This window comes from Hydra viridissima, unplaced genomic scaffold, assembly GCF_058129835.1.
Source record: "Hydra viridissima isolate aposymbiotic clone 2 unplaced genomic scaffold, HvirCarnegie_v1 scaffold_7, whole genome shotgun sequence".
Lineage (NCBI taxonomy): Eukaryota > Metazoa > Cnidaria > Hydrozoa > Anthoathecata > Hydridae > Hydra > Hydra viridissima.
In genome coordinates, this window is record NW_028324306.1 from 1291392 (window position 1) to 1318758 (window position 27367).

Sequence of the window (27367 nt, forward strand, 5' to 3'; positions counted from 1 at the left end):
TAAAAAAAGCCGCACTTTGCTGGATTTCCTTTTTTTTTTTTTTTTAAACTGAATAGTGTGTATTGGGTGTATACCAAAGCAAAAAACTAAACCAGTTTTATTTTAACTTCTTTGTAATAGAAACTGCATTAAAATCGCTTACATTTTTTCATTAATAATAAAATTACAGAACAATTTTTAACGCTATAAAAAAAAAAGAAAAAAAATACTGTTGAATGTTACAGGCTGTCGTGAAATGAAGTTACTAACTCGACTCTATCTGGATTAGGAAGTCCAAATCCTAAACAGTAACAAAAGTGACCACACAAGAAAATGAGATTTACGAATTCAAAAAAAAAAGTACGAGAAAAAAAGATTTTCTCTAAACCAAAGTCTTTTTTTAAAATTTGTTCACATTTTGTCTATTTCAAAATATAAAAATTTAAATTTATTGCATTAATAGAAATCAAACCTTTTAAATATTCCTCTTGGCAATATGTGGGTGCTTCTATACCTGTCATTACGTGCTAAAGAGAATTTTATCAGTCAAATTTTTATTTGCTTTACAATATTTTTAGTTAAAACATCTTTTAAAAGACAAGATTCATTCAAATATTAAATCATAGACAAATGAATTAATTCGGAAAAAATGAAGTTAAAAATCATGAACACTTTTTTAAGTTAAGACAATCTTGTAATAGATAAGTTTATCTATTATAAATTGAATTACCTCAAAACACGATTCTGCATAAAATTGTCTTAAATCAGTTCCTGTGCAATATTCCAGAAACCAACGCAGTGGTAAGAGGTGTAGAGTCGGGGAAATCCTAAATAATGTCAAAAAAAATTTATTACACGCAAAATTTACATTAAAAGGGGACGCATTATTAATAACGTTCTGGGTTTTGCTCAACTTGAAAAAGATAAACAATGCGTTAAAAGGACTAAATGCTTTAAATGCTTTATTGTCAGAAGCCCAATGTGTCAAAAGCATAATTTGTCATGAGCTTAATATGTCATGAGCTTTATGTATCAGAAGCCTAATGATTTTATAACATCTATTGAAGAAAAAAGAAAAATTTTAAAAATCAAAATATATATAAAAAAATAAAACATAATAACCATTCTGTGAGAAAATCTTCAACCATATGATGCAATCTCTTTGGTTTTGGTAGAACATTTTCAACTGGTTCGGGAATTTTACCTTCGTAATAGTAAAGAACAGGATGAAGAAAATTAGACCTGTGAGCTTCTTGTGCTTCACCTGTTGCGCGGTCTTCTCTAAAGGGATCAGAGCTAAACGCAAAAAAAAACTGTCAAGTATCATATTTCATGTAATTGTATGAAATATTATAATAATACATACATTATCATAATGTATTACATTATTACAGTAGATAGTATATCACAATGTATATTATAATATATAAGAATTAAAAACTGAAGATGGAGATTGTAAATCTTCATCTCTTAAAAAAACACAACTGTTCTCACCCAGGAGCAGAGAAATTTTTTCCATATTCTAATCTCACCACAATTCCTCTTTCAAATGAACTACCAGTGTATCCTATATTAAGTTACATAAAATATATTTAAAATAATAGTAAAAAAAAAAAGGAATGAAAATAAACAGTGAATAACTATCATTTTATGGTTTAAATAAAAGAAAAAAAAAGATATTTTCAACATGATCTTCTGCATGATCTTGTAAAAGTATCATGTAAACGTTGTGAGTCAAAATTATATTTTCTGGTTGTTACAAATAAATAAGAATTATAAAAACCTCTCCTTAAACTTTGATTAGATTTTATGAAGTTTTTCTTTTTATTTTAATTGAAATAGTTTGACAAATTTGTGCACTTTTAGATTAATGTTTTAGATAAAAGACAGACACTTGCAAACGTTTCCAATAGAAAAATATTTTAGGGAGAATGTCAGTAGAATGTTAAATCTTCTGAAAAAATTATATCAGGTGAGAAAATGGTAATTCCTGGAAGACCATCCTTGTTAGCAATCCCAGAATTCTTAAAATGTATTGAAAACACTATGGTCAAAAATCTAAACTATCAATTATAAATAGAGCCTTAAAACAGATGCTATGTCTCAAATCCTACTGTAAAACTGTTCTGCAAGGTACTGAGAAGTAAAAACAAACTACAAAAATTACAGGAAATTGTATAGGGAGAGGCTAAAAGTGGATGTTCTTTTGATAAATAATAAAACACATGTTGAGATCCTTCAAACATAAACTATAGCTGACACAAAAAAACAAATAGCAGGGCAAGTGAAAAAAGTTAGAAGAAACTTCCACGTTATTGGATATCAATAAAAAAACAATCACCATTAGATTGTAATAGTTATTCTTAATTGATCATTTAGTAAAAAATGTGTAATTTTTTAATAAAATCAATTTTATTCTTATTAATAGCATTTCAACACCTTATATGATAATGAGTGGACATGCTTCATGTCTCTGTGATAAATGTAAAACCTATCATTATTTCTGTTATGACACTTAACTAATATTGTATTTCTGTTACAAATGTAATGCCATATACAACTGCAAATTTCATAAGTTTGGTGATTTCAAAATAAATGTTCCATTGTTATTTTTATGCACATAGTTTGTTACTGTTGATACAAAAATCTTTGAAAATAAAAATAAATGAAAAAAAAACAGCCAAAAAGTGAAGATGAGTAGTAAAAATAAAGCAATAGTTGACTTTGCCATGAACAGCACCCCGCCAAAGACATTGCCAAGATGCTAAACAAGCCTCTGAGTACTGTCTACACTATGATTAAGCGTTTTCAAATGACTGGTTGTGTTAAGAGGAAGCCTGGTAGTGGTTTGAAGAGGTCAGTCTAAACTCCTCAGTTGATTAAGGTAGTCAAGGATTGAATTTCTTGGAATCCAGTACAGTTAATAAATAAAATGGCTAAAGAATCTGTCACTGAGCACACCATAAGTGTCAAAGAAAAAAATATTGGAAAGATTAAAGAAACCTCTCAGCCTCCTTAAGAAGAGACCAATGACCATCCTTAGATGAGAAATTATTTACTGTTGATTTTGTCTCAAACAGCAAAGCCAAGCATTTGTTTTTTTTCATCAACCTGTTCAGGCAGTCCCAGATATCATTTTCATCCGCAAAAGATTTATTTCAACTCTATTATAACTGTGATTTTTTTAAAATTATTTACAGAGTGTCTGATTGGATAGAATCAGTTATCAGTAAATTATTTAGTTATTATTTAGTTATCATGTAAATCAGAGCATGTAAAGTATATATTCAAAACCAAAAATCAACTGGATGCCGGATGTTTGGTTTCGAATGTATATTTTACATGCTCTAATTTACATGATATTTGGCCTGACTTCTAATGGTCTCAGAATGCCTCCAGCCTTCATATGGTCAGAAAGTTGACACCAATGAGTATATTTGAATCCTGGAGAGCCATATCAAACTCTGGATTGATGTCCAATACTCTCCAGATGACAATGTTGTGTTCCAGCAGGATGGAAGACCACCACATTCTAGAAGACCTAGAGGTTGTTCCAGGAGAACCTGCCAAAATACTGGTCAAAAGAGTTATGCCCCCTGAATTTCCAGGCTTGTCACCTCTTGATTATTCAATCTAGGTGTATGTGAAGTGAAGGGCTTGTCAATGTCCCTACAACAGTGTCAACTCCCTGAAGGCTGGTATCAAGGAGTGGGACAAGATGCCCAAGGATTATATTCAGACCACCTGTTCCAGGTTCAGAGTTGACTTGAAGCGTGTGATTGATGCTGAAGGAGGACATATTGAATAAAAATGTGGTAATTCTAGAAAATTTTTATTAAAGAAATTTTTTCGCTTGGTTTCAAGTTTTCATTCTACAATAAATTTTTGTCAAAAAAATGAATTTTTACAAAATTTGTGGTTGCATAAAATAACTGTTACTAACATGATAACTAATTAGTATGTTGTAAATAAAACCAACAAATCAATTTAAGTAAGAAATATGATAAAAATAATTATTGTAAAAGGAAAATACTTTTGAAATCTGATAGCAATCCTATTGGTAGATCTTCAAAGTACTCAAACTGTTTTCCATCACCTGTAAAAATTTACATCAAGAATATTTTGTTTTTAAATATGGAGGAATTGAGCAATTTTTTAAATAGTCAAAAAAAGTACTTCATAAAATTTACTCACGGAAAACAATGACATCACAAAAGGAAGACGTCATTTGATATATCCCCTAATTAATAAAAATATTGCAGCATCAGTGAAGAACCCTGTGTAACTATTCTATATTGTATCTAATTTGATTAAAAAAAGCTAGCTAAAAAAAAAAACTTTTAAATGTTAAAAACCACAAGTTAAAAAGAAAAAAATGCTTTTAGGAGTTTGAAATTCAGGGCATTATCAAGCTAAAAAACTGATCCAAAACTTTTGCACAGATTGTGTCTCAAATGTCTAACCAAAGCTAATATATCTATAACTTCAAAATACCACCACACTTATCTAGTGATTCCTCTTGGACTAAATTGTAAACTAAATCTTTCAGTTTTAAATACCAAGAATAAAGTCTTCTCTAAGACTTTTTAATCTCTCAAAAAAATTTCATTCATATTGAAGCCATGCCTAGCATGATTTATATTCATGCAGCATTGTAGCATGAAATGTAAACATAAATTTCTTATGTTACAAATTACCGAGGCTTCATTTATGCGCTTGATTAGAAAATTCATAAGGTCTTTGATTGGTAACTTTAGGGATGGCCAACGAACACCATGGTAGCGCCATTCAAGAATTTGATGCAAAGCACGGACTAGAAAATTTAATAATATTCTTCATAATAAAATATTGTTAAAGTTTTTTTTCAAAAATTAAAAAAAAAACTTTCATAAAACTGGTCAAGAAAAAAAAACTTTCTTTTTTGCTGACTTGGATTTAACAGTTGTTTCTAGGTAATTAGGAGTCTCTGAGTTCAAATATGTCAATAATTTTTTTCTATCACATCAAATTTTTTATCTATTTTAATACTTACCTATGTTCAGAAACCTTTTATTGTTTTGTGGTTGGGCTTGTGTTGTGGTTGTAGACTATGATCAGTCTGAGTTGACCCTGCAGTGAGTGAGGATATCAGGGATCTGCATTCTTCTACCAAAGTAGCAGTAGCTTATGAGCATTTTCAGCCTTTTTGGCTGCTTTACTAGAAGTTTTTGGTGGTACCAATTACTTTATTCCCTTCAAAATCAACCTACCAATAGAAGCTTAGCAGTCAACCACAGCGTAGCTCATCTATCATTGGATTGAGTTGTCAAAGGAACACTTATAAATATGCCTTACTACCCACCCAAAAACATTGAATAACATGGATTTATCATTTGACCTACTTTATAGTAAGACTGGGTGATCAGGATAAATCATGATCCCCACATAATGTATATAAACCATGTGTTGAAAATTTATATCAATGAACAAAAGGCATAAGGAAAAGACAAACCTTTGGCATCCCTATGATATGGTGGGAGCCAAAAATACACAAAAAGACAAACATGATGGGAGACTACTGTTGGAGTATTCAAGAGTGTTTGGACATGAAACACACAAGAAACTCTTGCAAGCAGAAATTTGCTCCATGAATGTCACATGTTTATTATGACTGTATGTAAAAAAATGTGATGTTATCCTGCATTTCATTGCTCATTTCATCGTTCAATTTACTGCATGACTTATGTTTTGAACCTATTTCATTTATTAATGCACCCTGATAAAACAATCAACAAATTTTAATTTTTTCCATTTAATCATAAAACACGAGTAGAATAAAAAGTTGATATGATAGACGAAAAAGAAAGCCAGAATTGGAATATTGAATTTAGTTAAAAGACAACCATCAAATTTAAGTTAGCAAAAAACTTGTTGACCAGTGTAATTATTTTAAACAATAATAATATTTTTCTATTTTAAATATAGGTAAAAGAGCTTTAAACAACATTCAAAAAATACCACCTGTGTATCGAAAACCATGAATAAAACCTCCTGCTGATTTCCGAAAATCAATAGAATGAGTTGTAACACCAGCTAAATGAAAAAAGGTTTTTTCACTTGATAACAAATTTTGAATTAAAATTTGCAATTTCTAGAAAAATTTTCAAAAAAAGATGAAGAACAAATCAGAATAAAGTATAGGAACTAATCTCAAATTTATCAGAACAAAATTTTCTTACTAAAAAACATGTCTTTTGATACAGTTGATTCATATGCTGCAGTTATTTCAGGAAACTTCTTCTTCTTAGCATAAAGATTTGGTTTCACATTTCTGCTAAATATTGAGCGATCAAACTAAAAAACATTAATCCAACAATTTAAAAATTTTAACAACTGACTTTGATGACAAACTACATGGAGACTACTATGTTGGTTAATTTAGGTTTTAAGGTATTTAATCTTAATAATTGGAATTTAATTACTAGATTTTTTTTTACATAACTTTTTTAATCTAGATAACAATTTTTCATTTAATATTTCAGAACTAAAAGAACAAATATTTAGCTAAATTACACAAAGTATGCAATTGGTTAAGAAGATACAAAGCAATTGATTAAAAAAGTCAATTACCAAATTAATATAAATTAACTAAATGCACAAAAAAAAGTTTAAATCACCAAATTAAATAAAAATTGATTAGAAAACCTTAAATCCTGTACATCGAATAACTGTATCATAACTTTGCCGCAATGCAAAGATCTCAGCTGGAAAGAAACAGTTTCAAGAATTACTTCTCACAAAACATAATTAAAAAACTTGTAATCTTTGTAATAGAACAACTTAGAAACTAATTTATGAAATATGCTACAAAAAAATTAAACTACCTAACATTATTTCAAAGCTTGTAGAATATTTGTGTATGTAAGACATACTTACGAACAATAGTTTCACTATCATTACTTGGCTTGAGCATCATGTAAATTTTTCCATTTTCTTTTTTCAGCTGCAATGAAGACAAATCTGCCTCTACAAATAAGTATTACAAAAATTTATACAAAAAAAAATAACTACTTCAATTTTGTTTGAAAATAATGCTGGTATACTGAAATATATTATGCAACTTCTTATATCTTGTTATATTTTTAAAATGTATATATAAATACTGAAAATCTTTGGAAAACTGTGTCATTGTATTACAATTATAACTTAAAACTTTGGATATACATTATTTTTATCAGGCTATATTATTTTTAAGTAGTAGCCAAAAACTTGATTTCAAAAGGAATCTTTTTACAAGATTTTAACAACAAGCTTTAATTGCAGAAATTGCAGAATCTAATAAAATTATATGAAAACTGAGAAATAAAAATTATACCTAACTGTCCATCCAAAGACTTCAATTGATATGTATCAATGGCATTATCATTTACAGCCCTTTTTTTTAAAAAAAACAAAAACAAAAAAAAACACAAATTTAAGCAACTTTAAACTATACTGTTATAGGATACACAAACATAAGCAGCCCTTGGAATCACTAATATATTTCCAACTGAGCTTTAATGTAAAATCAGTACTTTTATGGCTGATTTTACAATAAAAACTCAGTTAAATAAGATGCTCAATACTGATAAATTGTGCTAAATGCTATAGGCCTGAATGATTTTTTTTTTTGGCTCATAAGTGCAAAGTTATGTTAATTTATGTATCACAATCATCAAAAACCAGAGGGCTGGATACAGACTGAATAGAAGTAGAAATATCCAAACTTTAATTATAAAAAAATAAAGCAGTACTGAGAAAAAATAACGACTGCAAACTTAAAAAATGTACAGAAAATTTATGTTATTTAAAAACATTTTTAAATTCTAAAACAGAAACAAGCTACCTTACATCACCAACATAATGTGTTTCCCATGAAAATCGTACACGGTGTCGAGACATCAAATGGATGACATTAGTTGCACCTTGTAAATTTTGAGCAGTCTCAAATGCAGAGTTACCTAGTAACAGAAAATAATCAAAAAGTTAATAATAAAAGAAAATAATCAAAGAGTTAACTATTTTCCAAAATAGTAAATGTTTTCTTAAAAAAAAAAAAAAAAAAAAAAAAATTTTTTTTCTAAATTGTTTTAATCTAGTGTCTAGATTAGTGTTCCAAAGAATAACTAGATTTCATATAGAAAACCACTCCCTATTTAAACACCCAAAAAATAATAGTAAATAAAAAAAATCAAACCTCTTCCAACAATGAGAACACTATGTCCTTCATAATCATCAGGATCAATTGACATATTTGGGTATCCCTAAAAGAAAAATCTGTATAGCACCAAACAAAAAACAAAAGCCAAAAAAAGCTTATCTGGGCAATGTAACAAGTAACATATTTACAGGAAATTTAATATCAAGTTTAAATACTTTAATATTTAAATAAAGCTAATTTTGAAAAATTAAAAAATTTGTTTGACTTATTGCAAAACTTTATTTTCTAAAAACTTTTTTACTATAAAAAAATACTTTTTTTGTTTGTTTATCAAATTCTGACTCTTTTAATACATAAAACTGATAGCATATTTTTGTAAAAACCAAAGTGCTTTCTTTGTGTGAGAAATCAACTTTTTAATAACAAATTCATTTGTACACCATATAATACAAAACTTTTACCAAACATAAAAAGACCAAACAGAGTACATTCATAGCATCAAAAATAAAAACTATTGTTTACTAGAATTAGAAGTTTTTGAGTGTCTTTAAGTGTCTGTTTAAAAATTACTAGATATAGTAAATTTACAAATAAGCTACAGATATGTGATTCATTATTCCTGCTTTAATCAAAAATCTATTTAGCTAAACTTTGACTTTGAAAAAAAAAAAAGAGATTGACTTTGAAGAAAAAAATGTTCATGAAAAAGATAAATATTTAATATTTCATAGAGGGCCCTTTCACAATAGCCCTCAAATTAATATCTATCTATTATCATTTTACAAATGTTAACAAATAAATATTAAACTAATATTTATTAATATTTAGAAAAACAATTTTTTACACAAACTTACAAAATTTAACTGTAGATGATCAAAGTATTACAAATAAAAATTAACTAAAATACATTTTTATATTTAAGTTACATTTCATTTTTGTATTTAGCATTGAGAATTTAGTATTGAGAATTAATAATAAAATAAGCAAAATATACCACGGTTAATTCTAAGCCTTTAACATTTTTTGGAATATTCTCAACCCATATACCTGTACTAAAACAAAAAAAAATCAAATAGCTTTCATTCCTTAAATTAATAACTTTCTATTATTGTTAAAGTATATTTATATGTTGTTATGTAGTTCATTAAAGAGAAGTTTTTTCTCTTTCTGTTCAAATAATATAAATGCTTTTAAGTAAAAATAATATGCAATTAATTAAAACAAGAACATTTTCCTCAAGAAACTTTAGAATTATCTCTCTAATAGAATTATCTCTCTAATAGATGTATCAAGCAGTAGCTGTTGTGTTAGTTAATTTTATTTTGTTATAATAAACTATAATGAGGAAATTAGCAAACTTTCAGCAAACAAATAACTCAAAATTATTAGGACCAATTACTGACAATTTTTAAAGCTTTTCAGACATGGAAAAATATTGAAATAAAAAAAAGGTTTGTTTTCTTTTTAAAAAATTTTTGTGTTATATTGTTTGACTCAATATGAGTGTTAATCTTTTTATCGTCAGCAAGCAGATTTTATTGAAACTAATATGTAATAAAGGCATATTTTTTAGACATTTTTTAAAACAACCCAGATATCATTCACTAACTACGCAGCAAAACTTCATTCTTAACCCATTAAAATGATATCAAACATGATTACTTTAAACCGGTTTTATTAATGAAAAAACTGACCAAACTGCTGTTTCCTATTGGAATGCCGGCTGATTTTATTTAATACTTTCATCTGATCAATCTGTAATACAAAAACAATTTTTATCATAACTCAAATTGGTTACCTGATTATAAGACATTTGCAGTTGTATGTGACATTTTTTTTGTCCTTCAAAACATATTTATTATCTATTTTTGAAACATTGACAATGTATGTGTTGTACTGCACTTTTAGCTTGAGGGTTTCTGCATAGTCTTTAAGATACTTCACCTAGGAAAAAAAAAAACAGTATATAAAAAAGGAAATACACTGCATGAAACAAAACTATGTATGTATAACTTAGGATTTAAAAGTTTTACAAAATTATATTTCAATCATTTATTCAAATGATGTTTTTTTTAGCAGAAAAAAACAAATCTCACAAAATACAAACCAAAGTATCAGCATGTGGAAAGAATTCTTTTGAGTATTTTGTAAACAGCAAGCTATCATTGTCACTCAGTAGTGAATTCCAGTCGTGTCTAAGATTGAATTCTTTGTTTGTCTTTCCTAAATTAACATTGATAAACAAGTAATCATATAAAATCATGTTTATGATAAAAAAAAGCATAAAGGGCTTATGTTCTCTAACTGTTTTGTTTTTTATGTAATTGTTTTGTAGTTTATGTAAACTGGACAAAAACTATAATTACAAATGTAATTACAAAAAAAAATGTGTTAGTTAAAAGTTATTGTTTTTTAGTTACAAAAATAAGTTCAAAAGTGGTAGATATTAGAAAACGTGTGTACAAGTTTTAAAAAATAACATTTCATGCTGAAAACTGACTACGCATTATCATTTTAAAGCGGAAAACTTTCCAAAACCAACTGCATATTATAGAATTAAAAGACACAAAACAAAACAGAAATATTTTGAAAAGAAAAAGCACAAAAAAGACAAAAAGTAAAGTCAGTCAGCTTGCTGCTTATTTTGAAAAAAGGAGCCAAAACTTCAACCACACAGATTGTTAAAAACAAAGACAAACATCAAATACCATCATAGGGAATCACTAGCAAAATAGTCTGATCAGCAAAGAGCTGTCACTTCCCCTAAATGCAGATACAAAAGTTTTTTAACAAGATTTTTTTTGGATGGAAAATCTTATTTTACTTTCTCAAACTCCACAATTATTTGGAATATGGGTGTTACTCCAGTAACCTCAAGAATGCTTCTCAAGACCTCAAAAAAGCTAAATTTGAAACCAGAGTATTGGTATGGCTTGCAATTTACAACAACAGATCATTCTCAATGAACTGCATTAAACAGCACAATGCCTTAGAAGCAGCTGACTCTGTAACACACCTGTTAACTTTTCACAACACAAACAATAGTGGCCAACATGGGACATTGATAACAACTACATTGTTGGCCAATGGAAAGTAAAAAATTTGAAAGTTGTTTTGCAGGAATTTTCAGATATTAAAAAGAGTCATTAGAAATCAAGAGGAGCAAAAACTATTTCTACTGGGAGAAACACCACCTTAACCACATTTAGTTTAGCTGTAAATGTTTGGGAGAAACACCACCTTAACCACATTTAGTTTAGCTGTAAATGTTTGGGAGAAACACCACCTTAACCACATTTAGTTTAGCTGTAAATGTTTGGGAGAAACACCACCTTAACCACATTTAGTTTAGCTGTAAATGTTTGGGAGAAACACCACCTTAACCACATTTAGTTTAGCTGTAAATGTTTGGGAGAAACACCACCTTAACCACATTTAGTTTAGCTGTAAATGTTTGGGAGAAACACCACCTTAACCACATTTAGTTTAGCTGTTGCTTCAGCATCAAAGCTAGCTAATAAAACTTTAAGTATTACGCTTTAAAAGCATTATACAGTAATAATAAAGTAATTGTAATTAAACATTATTCTAAGTATTTTAACACACCTGTCCATCTCTTATTAATTGAAATTAGCCTACGATGACGGGGATACACTTTATAAAACCAACCTAAAAAAGTTTATAAAGTATTTTTAAAAAAATAAATTCATAAAAATTTACAAAATAAATTTTAATAGTTAATTAGGATAGCATAAATATAATTTTATCTCATATTCTTGAATGATAAATCCAAAATTATAAACCTGGACTGGTATCTCTTTCAAATATAATGTAATCTCTATTTGCTCTCTCTAAGAAATATCCCATCTGCAAACCTAAATAAAAGTGTCTACATACATTCATCCATTCATACAAACCTACATACATACATACATACATACATACATACATACATACATACATACATACATACATACATACATACATACATACATACATACATACATACATACATAAATACATATAGTTACTGATTTCTTAAGGGGTGTTATTATCTAAACAAAAGATAATTATCTAAACATCAACAAAGTTAATCAAACAATGATTAACTGCTAGTAATCAACTGGCATTTTTTCCAAAGCTATTTGATTTGCAATTGATATCATCAAGAATGGGAGTTAAAACCTAGGAATGGTTGCAAACTCAAAGCAACTTGACTTGTTCAAGTCAAGGTATAACATTTGGATTGATTAAAGAAACGACTGGAATGGAATTAGGAACCATCATCAACTTAATTAAAAAGTAAAAAGCATTTGGATGTAAAAAATGACCCAGAATTATCAACTTTCTTAAAAAAGAACTTAGAACTGAGGTTGTTTTACTTTACCCTGTTTACTACTCAAAATTGATTAAAAAATGAAAGAATTTAAAGCAAGAACTCCATGAAAGAAACCATGCCTTTCAAAAATTGAGATCAAACACTTGCATTTACTAAGAAATATATAAACATGCTGTTATCATTCTGGAAGAAAGTTTGGTGGACTCAAAGTTTGGTGAAATCAAAATTTAATCTTGTGAAAAGTAAAGTTTGGTGGGTGCAATTTTATGATGTGGGGATTGGTGGCTTGAAAAGAAATAAAAAAATTCACTGATGGAATTATGGATTCTGACGTTTATGTCAACAATCTTAATAAAAATCTTCTGGCTTTAACTCATTAACTGTGAATAGAAAAACATTTTATCTTTCAATAAGACAATGACTCCAAACATATACCAAAGAAAGCAAAATAGTTTTTCATCAAGAAGCAGATTGAGTTATACTTGGATGGCTGGCTGAAAGACCAGATATCAATCAAAAAGCTGACGCACAATCTTTCAAAAAGAAAGTAGAGCTTAAGATCTTGCTCCTAGAAGTTTAGACTCAAATTGATCCAGATAAAACAAAGAAGTTAGTCGAATCAGTGTATGATATGCATGATAGTACATGAATCATTTGATTGTCATTCAAAGATGTCAGTTCAAGATGCAATAAAAAAATTTATTTAAATTATAAGAAATGTTGCAAGAATAATTGTTGGATTGCCCCCAAATTTGCTTGAAGCCATTTTTTTTTTAAGTATCTACAAACTCTTATATATAACTGAGTAAGTTTTGAATTTTTTAAAAACTATTTTTTCAAGAAAAAAAGTTTAAAAATTTTCAATTTACTAATAGAGTAGCTACTATGCATATTGCTAGTAAAGTAAAAGGATTAATATAAAAAGAAGTTTAATTTTGAAAATAAAATATAAGGCAAGGTGACCATGGGTGAAACTTTTGAGTTTTGAAAGTGAATTTAGTTTTTAGTTTTAATACAAATGGAAACATTAGAGGTAGGTCCAATTAGTTACTAACAGTAATTCGTAATTATTAATAGTATTTAGAATTTAGTTATGCATTTTTGCTCTAAACTCTAATGTACCCTAAGAGTAAGAACTATAAAAAGTATGAAGACTATGATAAAGTGCAGTATTAACTTTTTAAGCTTTGTTAAATACATTACATGCTTATATGTATTTTAAAAAAATTAAAGCTTTTCTTTATTGTCTTTACTATGAACCTAAGTCATTTAGTTTTATTGTATTTCATTTAAATTAGTAATATACTTAATATGTAGCAATTGTTGTATGCAATGTTCACCAGAGAGATAAGTATCAGAACAAAGTTTTTAAGATCAAAATTTCTTTAAGGAATTAGTTTTTGTGACTTTTTAGTATCGAGTTGGGGCACCATGTGCTTTAATGACTTTGGTAAGTTGATTTTGTGTTGATGGTTTGCACAGAGTTTTTTTCATTAACTTTTCAAGACTAAACTTGTTATCTAAATTTTTTATTGGTCTGTAACCAACTATCTGTACATATGATGTAGATAAGCACCACCAAGCCATACTTTATTCTATTAAATAAAATTTCTTCTCTTCTTTGCATTAAATTTCTAATACCTTAAGCTATGTTGCCATATATTTATTAGAGAAGAAAGAGAGAAGAATCTTCCATTCCTTGAAAAACTATTCCAGGACTTAAATCTTGAGAGCTTCTGAATTTCAAGCATATTGTTAATAGAATGATAAAGTGATTTAGTATGCCTTACTATTATTGTATGTGTACAAGGTTTTTTATTTAGGCTATTAATCCTGATAAAAATAATTTGTTCTAAATTATGTGCATCCATCCATTTTTAATCATACAAAAGTCCTTTTAAATAGCTTTTAAGAGCTAATTTTTCTTCTTCAGCTTTTTTTTTTTTTTACTAGACATTGAACACTGTTACTACATGGAATTTATTTTCTCTACTTCTCCTAGTAAGTTATGTGTAGCTGGCTTACAAAAGAAAGAAATAGGAAAGTAGTTATAATTAGGGATCTATTGCACAAAATGAATGTGTGTATATAATTTCAAAATTTTTATTTCATAGACTAAAACTACTTTTTCACTTCATTTATACTTTTGGTGATATGCAGAATTTTTATTTACAAATAAACAACAATTGCTTAGTGGTTATGACAGCTTACCAGATGGGCCAGCCCCAATAACACAGTAGTCTTTTGAATCACAAGAGACCAACCCAATGTAAATCAAACTAACTAAGAAAATTATCCCTGCCATGACTTGCTAAAAATTAGATTATACTTGCTAAAAATTAGATTATATATATATATATATATATATATATATATATATATATATATATATATATATATATATATATATATATATATATATATATATATATATATATATGTATATATATATATATATATATATATATGTATATATGTATATATATATATATATATATATATATATATATATATATATATATATATATATATATATATATATATATATATATATATATATATATATATATATATATATATATATATATATATATATATATATATATATAGACGCACACACACACATACAATAATATAAAAGTGTACTTTTACATAATTTTACATATTATGTAATAGATTACATTAAAAATTAATTATGTCACAGTATTGTTTAAATATAAGTATAATTATTATTACATTAACCATAAATTAGAAAACAATTATTCCTCGCCCGATAATTTTGCACGCATGCAACTCATGATCTTCACTCGTGCGCAAAAAAGCAACGGAACATAATCCGCATGATTTCCGGACATGTTTCAATTGTTCGGATGGTACATATAACCTTTTTAGATTTTCAGTAATAGGTTCCGAAAGTGAATTGTGCATTATACGATATCGTTCTTTCGGCTTGTTTTTTTATTCTTGGAAAATTCTTGATTTACCATAAAAGGAGAAACGATAGATAGGTATAAATTTTACCCGATGCTCTTTCTCTCTAGAAAGATATGCATTAATTTATTTAACCCTTAAAGGAAGGGGAAAAAAAGCTATGTTAAGGAAGGCTGGTTTGTTAAACTACCTCAACTCAAAAATTAATTTTTTGCATCTTTTTATCTTTACTAAAGTTTATCTAACATCAACAATTATTTTTTTGTAAATTAAAAAAAAAATACAAAAAAAAAACATTAAAATATTTTCCTCCTAAACAACTGTTACATACAATTTTGCTATGAGCCTTGCAAAGTGAATAATTTCATGAAATACATTGCAAGCGAGTTTTTCTGTCACTTACACGAGGGCATATATAACATCTTTTAATCTGTAGTCGTTGCATGGATCGAGCTGGTTACTGTAGGTGTAGAAGATTGCTCTTTGCAACTTTTTTTGAAAGAAGACTTTTAGCTAAATCTTTTAAAAAATTTCTTCTCCTATGTAAAACCCCATTTTTATATTTTGGATAAAAACATTCAAGCTTAAATAATGATGTTTTTGGTGTGACTAATCATTTTTGGATAAAGTGATGCGCATATCGAACGGGACAAAATACTACTTATTGAATGAATTTAATAAGGTATTATTTACAACTCAGCAGGGAGATGCTGCAGTCCCTCACTTTTACCCCCATGGGTAATGGGTATTATTTAGCGATTGCAATCCCGGGATCCCGAAATCCCGGGATCCCGGCCTTTTTTATAATTCCGAAATCCCGGGATTGATGTTAAACAATCCCGGGATTTCCTATAAGATCAAAAAAAAACATAGCGTTATGAAAGAATATATAAAAATAACAACAGTTTTGCGTATCAATAAAATAATTTTTATTAATTATAAAAATGTAAAAAGTATTCTATTTTCAGTTGTATAATAAAATACGATATCGAAAAGGATTGATTGAGAGAAAAACAAAGAGAAAATCTTCGCACTATGTCATGTTGGTTAGCATATACACTATTTAAAAATTGATTACAATCTGATTTAAATAATAGATTTGTAAGCAATGAAAAATATTATTATAATATGCTTGCTTGCGATACCCAGACTTTGTATCATTTTATATTGCGGTTTATATTTATTTTATAATAATTCGTTATGTAATACAAATTTACGTTGTAAAAAGTTATTTATGTAAACACTTTTAAAATATTCGCGTTAAATTAGTTAAATTTTTTAATACCTTAGTTACTATTATTAATAATTTTTAATAGCTTATTTAGTATTGTCAGTTTTTTCAAACTGAAGAAAAGCGCTTTTCTTATAAGATAGAATCTTAAAATTAAAAATTAAATCAGCATGTCGTATTTTGATTTTACAATTAAAAGTAACTCAGCTGTTTGGAAATATTTTCTACGGGATGAAAAAGGCCAAACAGCGATGTGTAAATTGCCAAACTGCAAGAAAATTTTAAAAGTTGGTGGTGGCTCAACAAAAGGACTTCATACACACATGTTGTCGGTGCATAATGTGAAGGTCGAAATTCCAACCCAACCTCATATTACCAGAGAATGCACATCAAATAAACCACCAAAAAAGAAATCTAAGCCACTAACAGAATACTTTTCGATTTATGAAAGGGAAGATAAAACACTTTGTGCTACACTTGCTCGTTTAACGTCGTCTGACGGGCTTTCATTTAATGTGATTTGTTCTTCAACAGACTTACGTGTCGCTCTAACTGCTATGGGATTCAGAAGTCTACCAATGTCAGTAAACACAATTTGTAATCATGCAGTAGAGTGCAGGAAAAAAATAAGATTAGGTTTGGTTGGTTTAGTTCATCAAATTGAAGTGCGCAAGAAAACGGAATTCTGTGTGGGGGAGAGATTTTCTTTGCCTTTTGATGGATGGACGTCACTTCGAAATCGTCGCTACATGAATATTAACGTTCATGGACAAAACTCTCTGTTCTGGAGTTTAGGTTTAGTGTGTATAACAGATTCAATACCAGAAAAGTGCATTGAACTATTAGAAAAAAGACTTAAAAACCATAGTCTTGATCTAAACAGCGACATTGTGGCTATAATGACCGACAGAGCTAGTGTTATGAAAAAAGTTGGCAGGTTGCTGCCTAATAACCAACAATTATGTTTAGCTCATGGCATACAACTTGCTGTAATTAATGTTCTTTATAAAAAAAGAGAATTCGATGCAAATCATCCAGATTTTAACAATGAATTTTCTGACAGTGATTCATCCGAGAATGAGGACATTGAGGAAGATTTGTTGGACTACAATCATGAAAATGTAAGACCTAAAATTGAACTAAATGAAGTTCATTATGGGCCAGTCATTAAAAAAGTACGCAAACTAATGCTAAAATTTAGACGATCATCTACCAAGAACGACATCTTACAAAAATATATTAAGGCTAAATTTGGAAAACAGCTGTCTTTAATAATGGACTGCAAGATATGGTGGAGCAGCCTTCTGTTAATGCTTAAACGATTTTACAAAGTAAAATATTATATACAAAAATCATTAATTGATATTTACCTAGTGCAAGATAATTCTATAGCTCTGTCACATGATGAAGTGACATTATTATCAGAGACTATTACAACTTTAGTTCCCATTAAAGTAATGGTTGAAGCAATATGTCGTCGAGACTCTAGCCTATTTACAAGCAAAGAAATGCGTTGAGCTTTAATGACTCACATGCATGAACGCCGAGCCGATATGAGTGGACTTCTGCAATACCTGCATGACGGTCGTAACTCCGTTGAAGTCGATGAAGGAATAATTACAGTGCCTTCTTCATTTAAATGTCGAAAACTTTCGGTAGAATTGATGGATAGATTAAATGCTTCCAATCCTGCTCTAGTAAGAGCATCAGTTGAGTCTGACATGCTGGATTTGATTGAGGAACCTGAAATGGTACCTAAGTCTTAAAGTAATACTTTAAGTATTGAAGAGGAGCTTGATCGTGTTATTAAAGAAGAGAAAAGATTGTATTGGTGAACGTCCTTCTTTAATAACACTCGATCGTGTAATTAAAGAAGGACAATCACCAATACAATCAATTAGACGTGAAACATTGTCATCGAAAATTCAAAAAGAAATCACACTACTTGAAAATGGGGGTACACGTGGCGATTATTTAGAAAGAGTTTTTTCTTTTCTAATGACCGTGAAACCGACAAGTGTCGAGGCTGAGCGGGCATTTTCTTCCGCTGGACTGTTCAATACAAAATTTTGTAACCGTTTGGGCGATGAAACTTTAGACGCGTTATGCTTCCTGAAGTCACATTTCGAAGCACAAAAAACATAACATATCTCCTTATCTCTAACATAATTTTTTAACATTAATTAACTTCTGAAATTTAAATAACATGTTAAATTAAATTCATTTAATAAATATATTTTTACTTAAATGTAATGTTTTTATTCTACTTAATACTGTATAGATGTTGTATCTGCTTTTCAATCCCGGGATTAATCCCGGGATCCCGGGATTGATATTTTTCAATCCCGAAACCCCGGGATTGAAAAAGACCTCCGGGATTGCAATCCCTAGTATTTACACACTCTTACACTGCAATTTTTTACTAAAATAAAAATCACTAAATATAATATTCTAAAATGAGAAAGTTCTTCTTTAATTGAAATTTAATTAGAGTTAAAAAATTAAAAGTTAAAAATATTTTTTGTGCAGTCTTTATGTATGTATCTATATATTTCACTACATTTACAATCAATAAATTAATTTGAGAAAAGATTGAAAGTTGAATTAAACACGTTTAATTTTAATTCTTTTATGTTTGTCCCATTCAATGAGACATACTTAATGAATGGGAAAAATGTCATGCTCCAATAAAACTCTCTTTTTACCGATAGTCAAATGCAAATCCAATTTTTTTATTTCACTATATCATTGAGCAAGAGTCGGTGGTTATCAAACATATTTTAATATATATATTAAACAATTTTATCTACGTTTAAAAAGCATTTTGCTTAAACTTTCCCATTCATTGAGGTTCTCCCCTAATTTCTAATTCACCTTGAAAACGATTATGAAATGAACTATACATTTGTATACAAGTAAAAATTTAGCAAAGCAAAGAAAGTTCTTTGGGTAACTGACCTATCGTCGAACCATTCTTTAATATGAAAGCTTTATTTTTCTTATGGACTTAGAAATAAATGTGGAGTCGTTTTGAAAACTAAAAATACTAGAATTCACTAATCTCTGTGAGCCTGTCCATAAACTGTAAAGAATTTCTCCTTTATCTTTTTTATGGTGCCAGTGTAAATCATTTTCATCCTAGCAAAGCAGTGCAAGATCAATATTATGAAAAAATTGTCTGCTATTCCATTTAAACGATCTGTTAGTTTGAAAACCACTCATGTACCCTGTTTCCCACACTTCATTTACTCTACCAGTTTATGGTTGCAGGTTTATACAATAAGAGGATGCAGAATCACATAAAACCCCAAATTTTCCACGTCCAATTTTTTGCACGTCGGTACATCTTCTACTATATCGAAAGTGTCTTCGATTAGTTCGCAATAGCTTTTTATGATTACGTAGTAGATTTTTAACGTTTTAAAACGTTATAAAGAACCAATGAAAATGTAATCCACCAACCAAAGTTCATTAACAAACGAGAATTAAACAAGTAAGATTGTCTTTTCATTAGGCTCGAAAACAATATCATTCTTTCGTTCCGCTGTTTATCACTTGGTTTCTTTTTTGTGGATGGATTAGTAGTTGGAAATATCGGTGTGTAGGTGCCCCCTCTGGATTTTGTTGGGCTCGTGTTTTTTTTTATGTCTTTTTTAAAAATTTTTTTGTAGCTAATACCTTAGGACAACGCGTCAAACTTTTACCTTAGGATTTGCATGACACCAAATCCGGGAATTGTGGCAATCTGTAGGCGGGAGTAAAGATAATAATTTGTAGTAGCGTTGTAATGACACTTGTATTATGCATTTTGATTTGGCAGGAATGGCAAGAATGGATCGCAAAGTGGTTGTAGAAAAATTGGACGTGGAAAAATTGGCGGGACGGATTCTAGTTAGTAGATGAAGAATTCGACAGCAATGTGGAAGCTGAGGTTGCTTTGCAGTTGCAAAAAAGTCCGAATCGTGGATATAGAAGTGCTTGCAATGCTGCTCACCAGATTTGGTTGAAGAAGATTGAGAAATGATTGTGATTAGTGACGACGAAGAGTCAGAGGTGGCATACAATGTTTGCGAGAGTAACGTTATTTCGACAGAAAGCGATGGTGATGAAGGTGAGGACGAGATCGTTATTGATATTGAAAATGACGCTGAGGACAATGGCGGTGTGAATTTTAAAGTCATGAGCTCCAGACCGGTTACACGAGAAGAAATGTATGAAGATGCCGAAGCACATTCGCTTAAAATAGCAAAAAAAATGTAAGTTTTTTTTGAGAGGGTTGACTTTTCATGTTTTAAGGTTTAAGTAGTGTGGAAAAGTTAAAAATAACAACCAGGAGAGGACTTACGCACAATGATTCATCAATCTTTCACGTAAGTAAATGATAAAACGGAAAGAAGAAAAGTTAAATACATCTGGGAAAAGAAGTAAATACGAAGACTCATCAACCTACCATATAAATAAATGAAAAGGTATCGCAACCGGAAAACAAGCAAAAACTATAAAAGCTAAAAAAAAAAAAAAGAGTCTTACGGTTTGGAGAAGAGTTTTTTAAAAGAAGAAAGATGGAGTTTTATAGAGAAGTAACAGAAAGTTTTTAAAGAAAGTCTTTAAGAAGAATTTTAAAGAGAGAGAATTTTAGCGATTGAAAAATACTTTGATGAACAAGCAGTTTTATAAGTGAATAAAAAAAGAAAAAGAAGAAGAAATTTTTGATTATCAGAAGAAGTAAAGAATTAAATAGAAATCAGAAGAAATATTGATTAAAGAAGAATAATCAGAAGTTTCAAATAAAGAAGAGATATTCGTATAGAAAAAGAAGAACAAAAAAGAAGCATCACACACTACGAGTAGAGCAAGAGAATATTATTTGTACTTTGTAAACGTAATAAATATAAGATTGCTAACCATTACACACTAATAAAACTTTTATTGAAATATATTGTATAATAAATTATACTGAGGACGGCAAACACAAGCTTACCCTTTAACGATTAAACCTTGCCCATTCCTAACCAAGCTATCCCCAAACCTCGCTCTTTCCTAATAAAGTAATCCCCAAACTCCATTTACCTTCAACATATTCCTAGACCCATATCTCCTTAAATACCTAATCCCTTACATCATTACACTACAAATAAACAAAAAGATAATTTAATTTGATTTATATAAAAACGCCGCTCTCACAATATCAACAAAAAAGTGTGCATCAGTTATTTTTATGATGGTAGCCAAAAGCGTTTTCCTTAGAAACAACCGTAGCAACAACGTTGTTTTCCGTTTTTCCCCATATACATATACTTTTTTTAAAAAGCTACAAAGCTTTGCATGCTGTTATATAGGTATGTTTAGGCAAGTTAACCACAATGCTTGCAATAATGCCACAATGCTTGCAACCACAATGCTTGCAATAATGAATTACTTGTTATAACTTTCTTTCTTACATTTTACTCCTTCTTAACCAAATACCATAAGTTTTTTTTTTCAAGCCACTTTTGCAATAGTCAACCAGTCGGTCAAAAGTAAATGCAAACTTGTTACTACATTCGCATTTTTTTGATAAAAGTATAAATAAAAGTTCAATTAGCTTTAGAAAACATGGCCAGCTTTTTTTTTAATATGCAAATATGTAAAATATAATTAAATGCAATGTTGAAGTGTAAGACACATTAAATGCATTAGTTATTACCAACCACTATATGAACGTTTCATTCTCCAAACATCGGAAGAAAAAAGGTTTCATTTCAACCATGGTTTTTTTTATTTTTAATCAAACACAATCATGGAACTTTTTTCTAGTTTATGTTTTCAGCAATAATTAAACTTTGAGAAACACCATCTTCTAATAATTGCGTGTACCTCAAATTCTTGCAAATGGATTTACCTCTGTTTCCGTGTTTGATGTTTGGTATTACTTTACAAATTCAGAATCTAAAGCTTTGTAACTTTTTAAAAAAAAGTATTTGTATATGGAGAAAAACGGAAAACAAATTTGTTGCTACGGTTGTTTCTAAGGAAAACGCTTTTGACTACCATCATATAAATAACTGATACGCACATTTTTGTTGATATTTTTGAACATTTGAAATCGAAAGTCCACACTACTTTTAACCCTAAAAATAAAAAGTCAAAACTCTCAAAAAAAACTGACATTTTTCTTTTGTTATTTTTAAGCGGATATCCTCTTAATTTCCACGACAATATCCACGGTTCGGGCTTTTTTTTGCAACTGCAGCAAACTCAGCTTCTACATCGCTGCTGAATTCTTCATCCACTAACCAAACCCCCCCCCCCGCCCCTCAATGTTTCCACGTCTAATTTTTCTACAACCATTTTGCGATCGATTGTTGCCATTCCTACCAAATTAAAATGTATAAGCAAATACAAGTGTCATTACAACGCTACAACAAAATTATCTTTACGCCCGCCTACACATTGCCACAATTCCTAGATTACGCGTTAAGCAAATCCCAAGGTATTAAGTTGACGCGTAATCCCAAGGTATTAAGTTGACGCGTAATCCCAAGGTATTAAGTTGACGCGTAATCCCAAGGTATTAAGTACAAAAAAGTTTCAAAAAGACCCATAAAAAAAAACACAAGTCCAATAAAATCCAGAGGCGGCATTCATCAATATTTCCAATTAGTAAACCATTAATAAAATATAACCAAAACTGAAATATTTCGCGTTTCAACGCGCTTTTTAGGTCAAGTAAAAGTGTGTTTTTTTATAAAAATTGCTCCCCAAATTAAAAAGATCCGGACATTTCTCATATTTTTATCAATGAAATTGGCTCTGACGGCTTATCTAGTTGTTGACAAGTTCATAAAAACATTTGGTGTTTTACCTTAAAGAACTATTTGCTCTTTCCGTGTGATTCATTGTCGTGTTTAATCGATGTTTTTAATCGAAACTGCTATTTCACCTATTGAAGCTATCTGGAATCTTTTGTTCATTGGTCTAAACACATGCAGAGTTGTTTTGTTCAACTCTAATTGATGTAGACTAAGTGAATGATTTACAATTTGTTGAGGACTTCAGGTTGAATTACGTACATTTGTTTGCTACTCCTTGCTATTGTATATCTGTCCAGCACACGGTAGCGGAGTCAGGTGGGGGCGGTGGGGTAAGTATTGATTTTTTAAAACTCGTTTACAAAACAGGATTACAATTTATCATACATGCATAACATGATGTGGATATGCTATCACACATGCATAATATTATGTTTTGAAACTATTGGTGGTGATTATCAGGCTGAAACTATTGGTTATGATTAGTAAACTATAGAACTTTAAAAAATAACTGTTCAATAGCAAGATTTGAACATCAGAACCACGTTGCATTTCAAAAACCAATATAAACAAACCTTAACAATGCTAATGAACAACTGTGAACACAGTTGATTTTTCTCAAACGCCTGTTCTACAAAAAGTTTGCAATCTTTACCATAGACAAACGCAACTACTAGATCTAACATGTTCAAAGACCTGAGAACATTTCTTTTAATTGAAATCAGAGCCAGTCTTCTGAGCTTCTTTGTGACATGTGTAATCTCAGTTATGACTTGCGATGCTGAAATTGCAGTACCATTTAAGAAACTTTATAAGTAGTTTAGTCTGTCTTGTGGACGGGGAGAGGCATGGTCCGGAAAGGTCAAGAAAGCTGAATCGGCTTCCTAAGCTAAGTCGTCTGCTTCAATGCCTTGAACTTCTTTTTCAGGCATTCTGCACCTCTCTTGCAGTTTTTTTTTCTTTACTGTTTGTCTCATGTTTTTCACGGAGAAGAGAAAACTATACAATCCATAAGCATCTTCCATTTTTGCAAAGGGATTGTTGAGATTTTTTAGGGCTGTGTCTACTTATGGAAGAAAGAATTGTCTTCTGAATACCTCATCTGGACTGTGCAATGTTTCTTCTTCTGCTGGCTTAGAATAAAAACATCTTGGTGTTTTTCTAGTCCTTTTCTCAGAAAGCTTTTTCTATATATCTAGTTCCCCTGTAATTTTCACAGCATCTATCTGACAGGAAGAAAGGTCATACTCTGCGAAGCATATGAGGTACTTTCTTACACCTTCTGTTTCTCTTTGAAGTATTTCCAGAGACATTTGGACTTTCCAGAAGTTTCACATGCTTAAATTGGTGATAAATGTTGTACCAAATTAGAAAGCACATAATATAACGCCTACACGGGACCTCTTTGGAGAGGAGTGTGACAACGTGAGTATAACCCAGTTATTTTAACATAACTATGTGCTCAATGGTCTGAGGCCTCTTTTAAATCGGGGCCCTGAAAAAATGTCCATCTTGCCCACCGCATCCCAACTGCTCTGCTCACATATCTATGATGAGGACGAAAATTTTTGTTTATGAGTAACGCGGTTATAGTGGTTAGTGTGGTGATTTGTGAGCGCGATTTTTTGCTTAGCAGGGTTATGTTAAAGTGTTGGGGGTGTTGGGTTGCCTTCAATCTTGTGCGGAAATTTGTGGTTCGTGTATGGTTTGTGTATGGTTCGTGTATGGTTTTTGTATGGTTTGCGTAACGGTAGACTCCTAAACTTCTAAAACTTTATATTTATGCAAAGCTTAAAAACAAAATTTTAATACAGTTGATAACAGCATAATTATTCCTTAATCAAAGTATTGATAAAATGATAATGATACTTACTAATGATTCTTCTCGTTCCACTTCATAAATGCTCTCAAATATTTAGCTCAAGTATATTCTTTAAATGTTTACAAATCCTTTTAATATATATAAATACAGATAATAATATCCAATCAAAAGTCACTTGAAAAAACTAAAAATCTCCCAAAAATTATCTTGTCATTTTTTTCATAAAAATCTTCAATCAATCTGACAAAAATATTACAAATCTCTCTCTCTCTCTCTCTCTCTCTCTCTCTCTCTCTATATATATATATATATATATATATATATATATATATATATATATATATATATATATAAAATCAACGTTTTCGTTAGAACTTGGTTTTATCCTTTTACATGATAATATAGTTTGATTAACTTTTGCATAAACGTGATCCAAAAACTAGTTCATATATATTTCACACAATAGATTACTTATTGGTCCGGGGGTTCAGCAACAACAACTCACTGGATGAAATTTTTTTAAAGTAGCTTGTTTTTACATACTTTTGCGTAATGAAGCACAAAAAATTGTTGTGTTTTTGTGATTTAAAAAAAGATTGCATGGAGGTAGAAAAACTTTTTTAGTCCAATAAAAATGCCTAGATTTTCTTCTAAAAACTTCTAACTTCTTCAACAGCACTTAAATTTAACTAATTTGATAAAATCTGCTGATAAACTGCTGAGAGTTGCTGCGATCTGCCTCTAATGACAATGCGTTTTCGGATAGTAAAGTTTTCAAAGCTGCTGCATTTTTTTGAAGAACTGTGTTAAAGCATTATTGTTCTTTTAAATTAATTTATCTTTGACTTGAGGACAAAGAAAAGGACTTGTCTTATTCTTTTATTGAGCAGCAATTCTATAACTTCTCTTTCTGTCTCAATGCATCTTTTCCTTTTGCTATTTTTTTTGGTGTTTTATCACACAAAAAACAAAATAAACTTTATCTTTCATATTTCTTGAACAAACTAATTAATAGTTAAATCAAAAAGGAAAAAACCTATATATATATATATATATATATATATATATATATATATATATATATATATATATATATATATATATATATATATATATATATATATATATATATATATATATATATATATATACCTCTACACATCGCCTTCAATTTTCAATCACGATGTAACCGCGGCAAACCATCTACATACGAATTAACGAAATCTGAATTAACAGGAAAACTTGCTTACATTGTTTTCATTTTTAATTGTTTTCATGCTTTTATTGATTATTGAAATGTAATTATTAACCTTTCTAAAATTTTAATTGAGTGATCTTCGGCGCTTGAAAATGACGGTTAATGACGTAACTCAACTCTGAGTACAAAATTTTATAGCCATTCATTTTTTAAAAAAGTTAAAAAATAAAGTATTGTTTTTAATACTCCAAAGTTATAAAAAAAGTCAAAAAAAAAAAAGATATTTCGTTAATGACGCGAATTTTTAAAATTTTCAAAACGAAAACTTCTATAACTTGTGCTTTTAATAAGAAAATCACTTTAATGATGTAAAAAGTAAATGCTGTTGCTTACTTTAGCTAATGAAAATGTTTTAAATTGTGACTAAATAAAACTTATTTTTCTTGTTTTTAAAAGTGCTAAATTTTCAGTTCAGACAGATTTTAGGACCTTCTGGATATGTGTTCAAAATATCCGTTGCCAAATCATCATGAAACAAAAGTAATTAGAAAGAGCATTGAAGATCTTCGGCCGTTCGATGATCGAAAGCTATGATATACAACCTACATTGGTGATAGCAATTCGTCAAAACACAGATCAAACTCCACAAATTGAAAAAAGGTGCATTAATTTGTCGTGAAAATGATGACTCAAAGAAACGGCATGAACTTTGTATAAAAGGAGACCAACTGACCTAGCCATACGTTAAAAATACTTATAAGTCTAAAATAACAAGCTCCAAAGTAGTTGATTTTAAGACAAATCTTTCTTAAGCTATCTCTCGCAAACGAAAGACTGTTGGATAAATGTAAAACTCAAAATGTCAATAAATCTTTGAACGGCATGAAGCGGAGTAAA

At 29.5% G+C, this 27367-nt stretch overlaps 1 protein-coding gene across 2 annotated transcripts; it reads right to left on the reverse strand.

Moving 5' to 3' along the window:
* Nucleotides 1-95: 95 nt before the first annotated feature.
* LOC145184312 (FAD-dependent oxidoreductase domain-containing protein 2-like) lies at nt 96-25448 on the reverse strand. 2 transcript variants are annotated; one of them, XM_090092902.1, is made up of 22 exons: nt 25324-25448; nt 14709-14808; nt 11962-12033; nt 11765-11827; nt 10266-10381; nt 9957-10102; nt 9153-9210; nt 8195-8261; nt 7844-7958; nt 7334-7392; nt 6895-6984; nt 6664-6722; nt 6198-6312; nt 5980-6051; nt 4677-4792; nt 4174-4219; nt 4013-4075; nt 1474-1546; nt 1102-1275; nt 710-806; nt 452-506; nt 96-280 (listed from the first exon to the last, which is right to left on the reverse strand). In XM_090092902.1, the coding sequence occupies exons 2-22, from the start codon at nt 14800-14802 to the stop codon at nt 219-221; spliced, it is 1812 nt and encodes a 603-aa protein (XP_089949028.1). In that variant the 5' UTR covers nt 14803-14808; nt 25324-25448; the 3' UTR covers nt 96-218. The 2 variants fall into 2 exon arrangements, with proteins under 2 accessions (XP_089949028.1, XP_089949029.1); XM_090092903.1 differs by lacking the exons at nt 9153-9210; nt 25324-25448 and having other exon boundaries at nt 14709-14831.
* Between the last annotated feature and the right edge of the window lie 1919 nt (nt 25449-27367).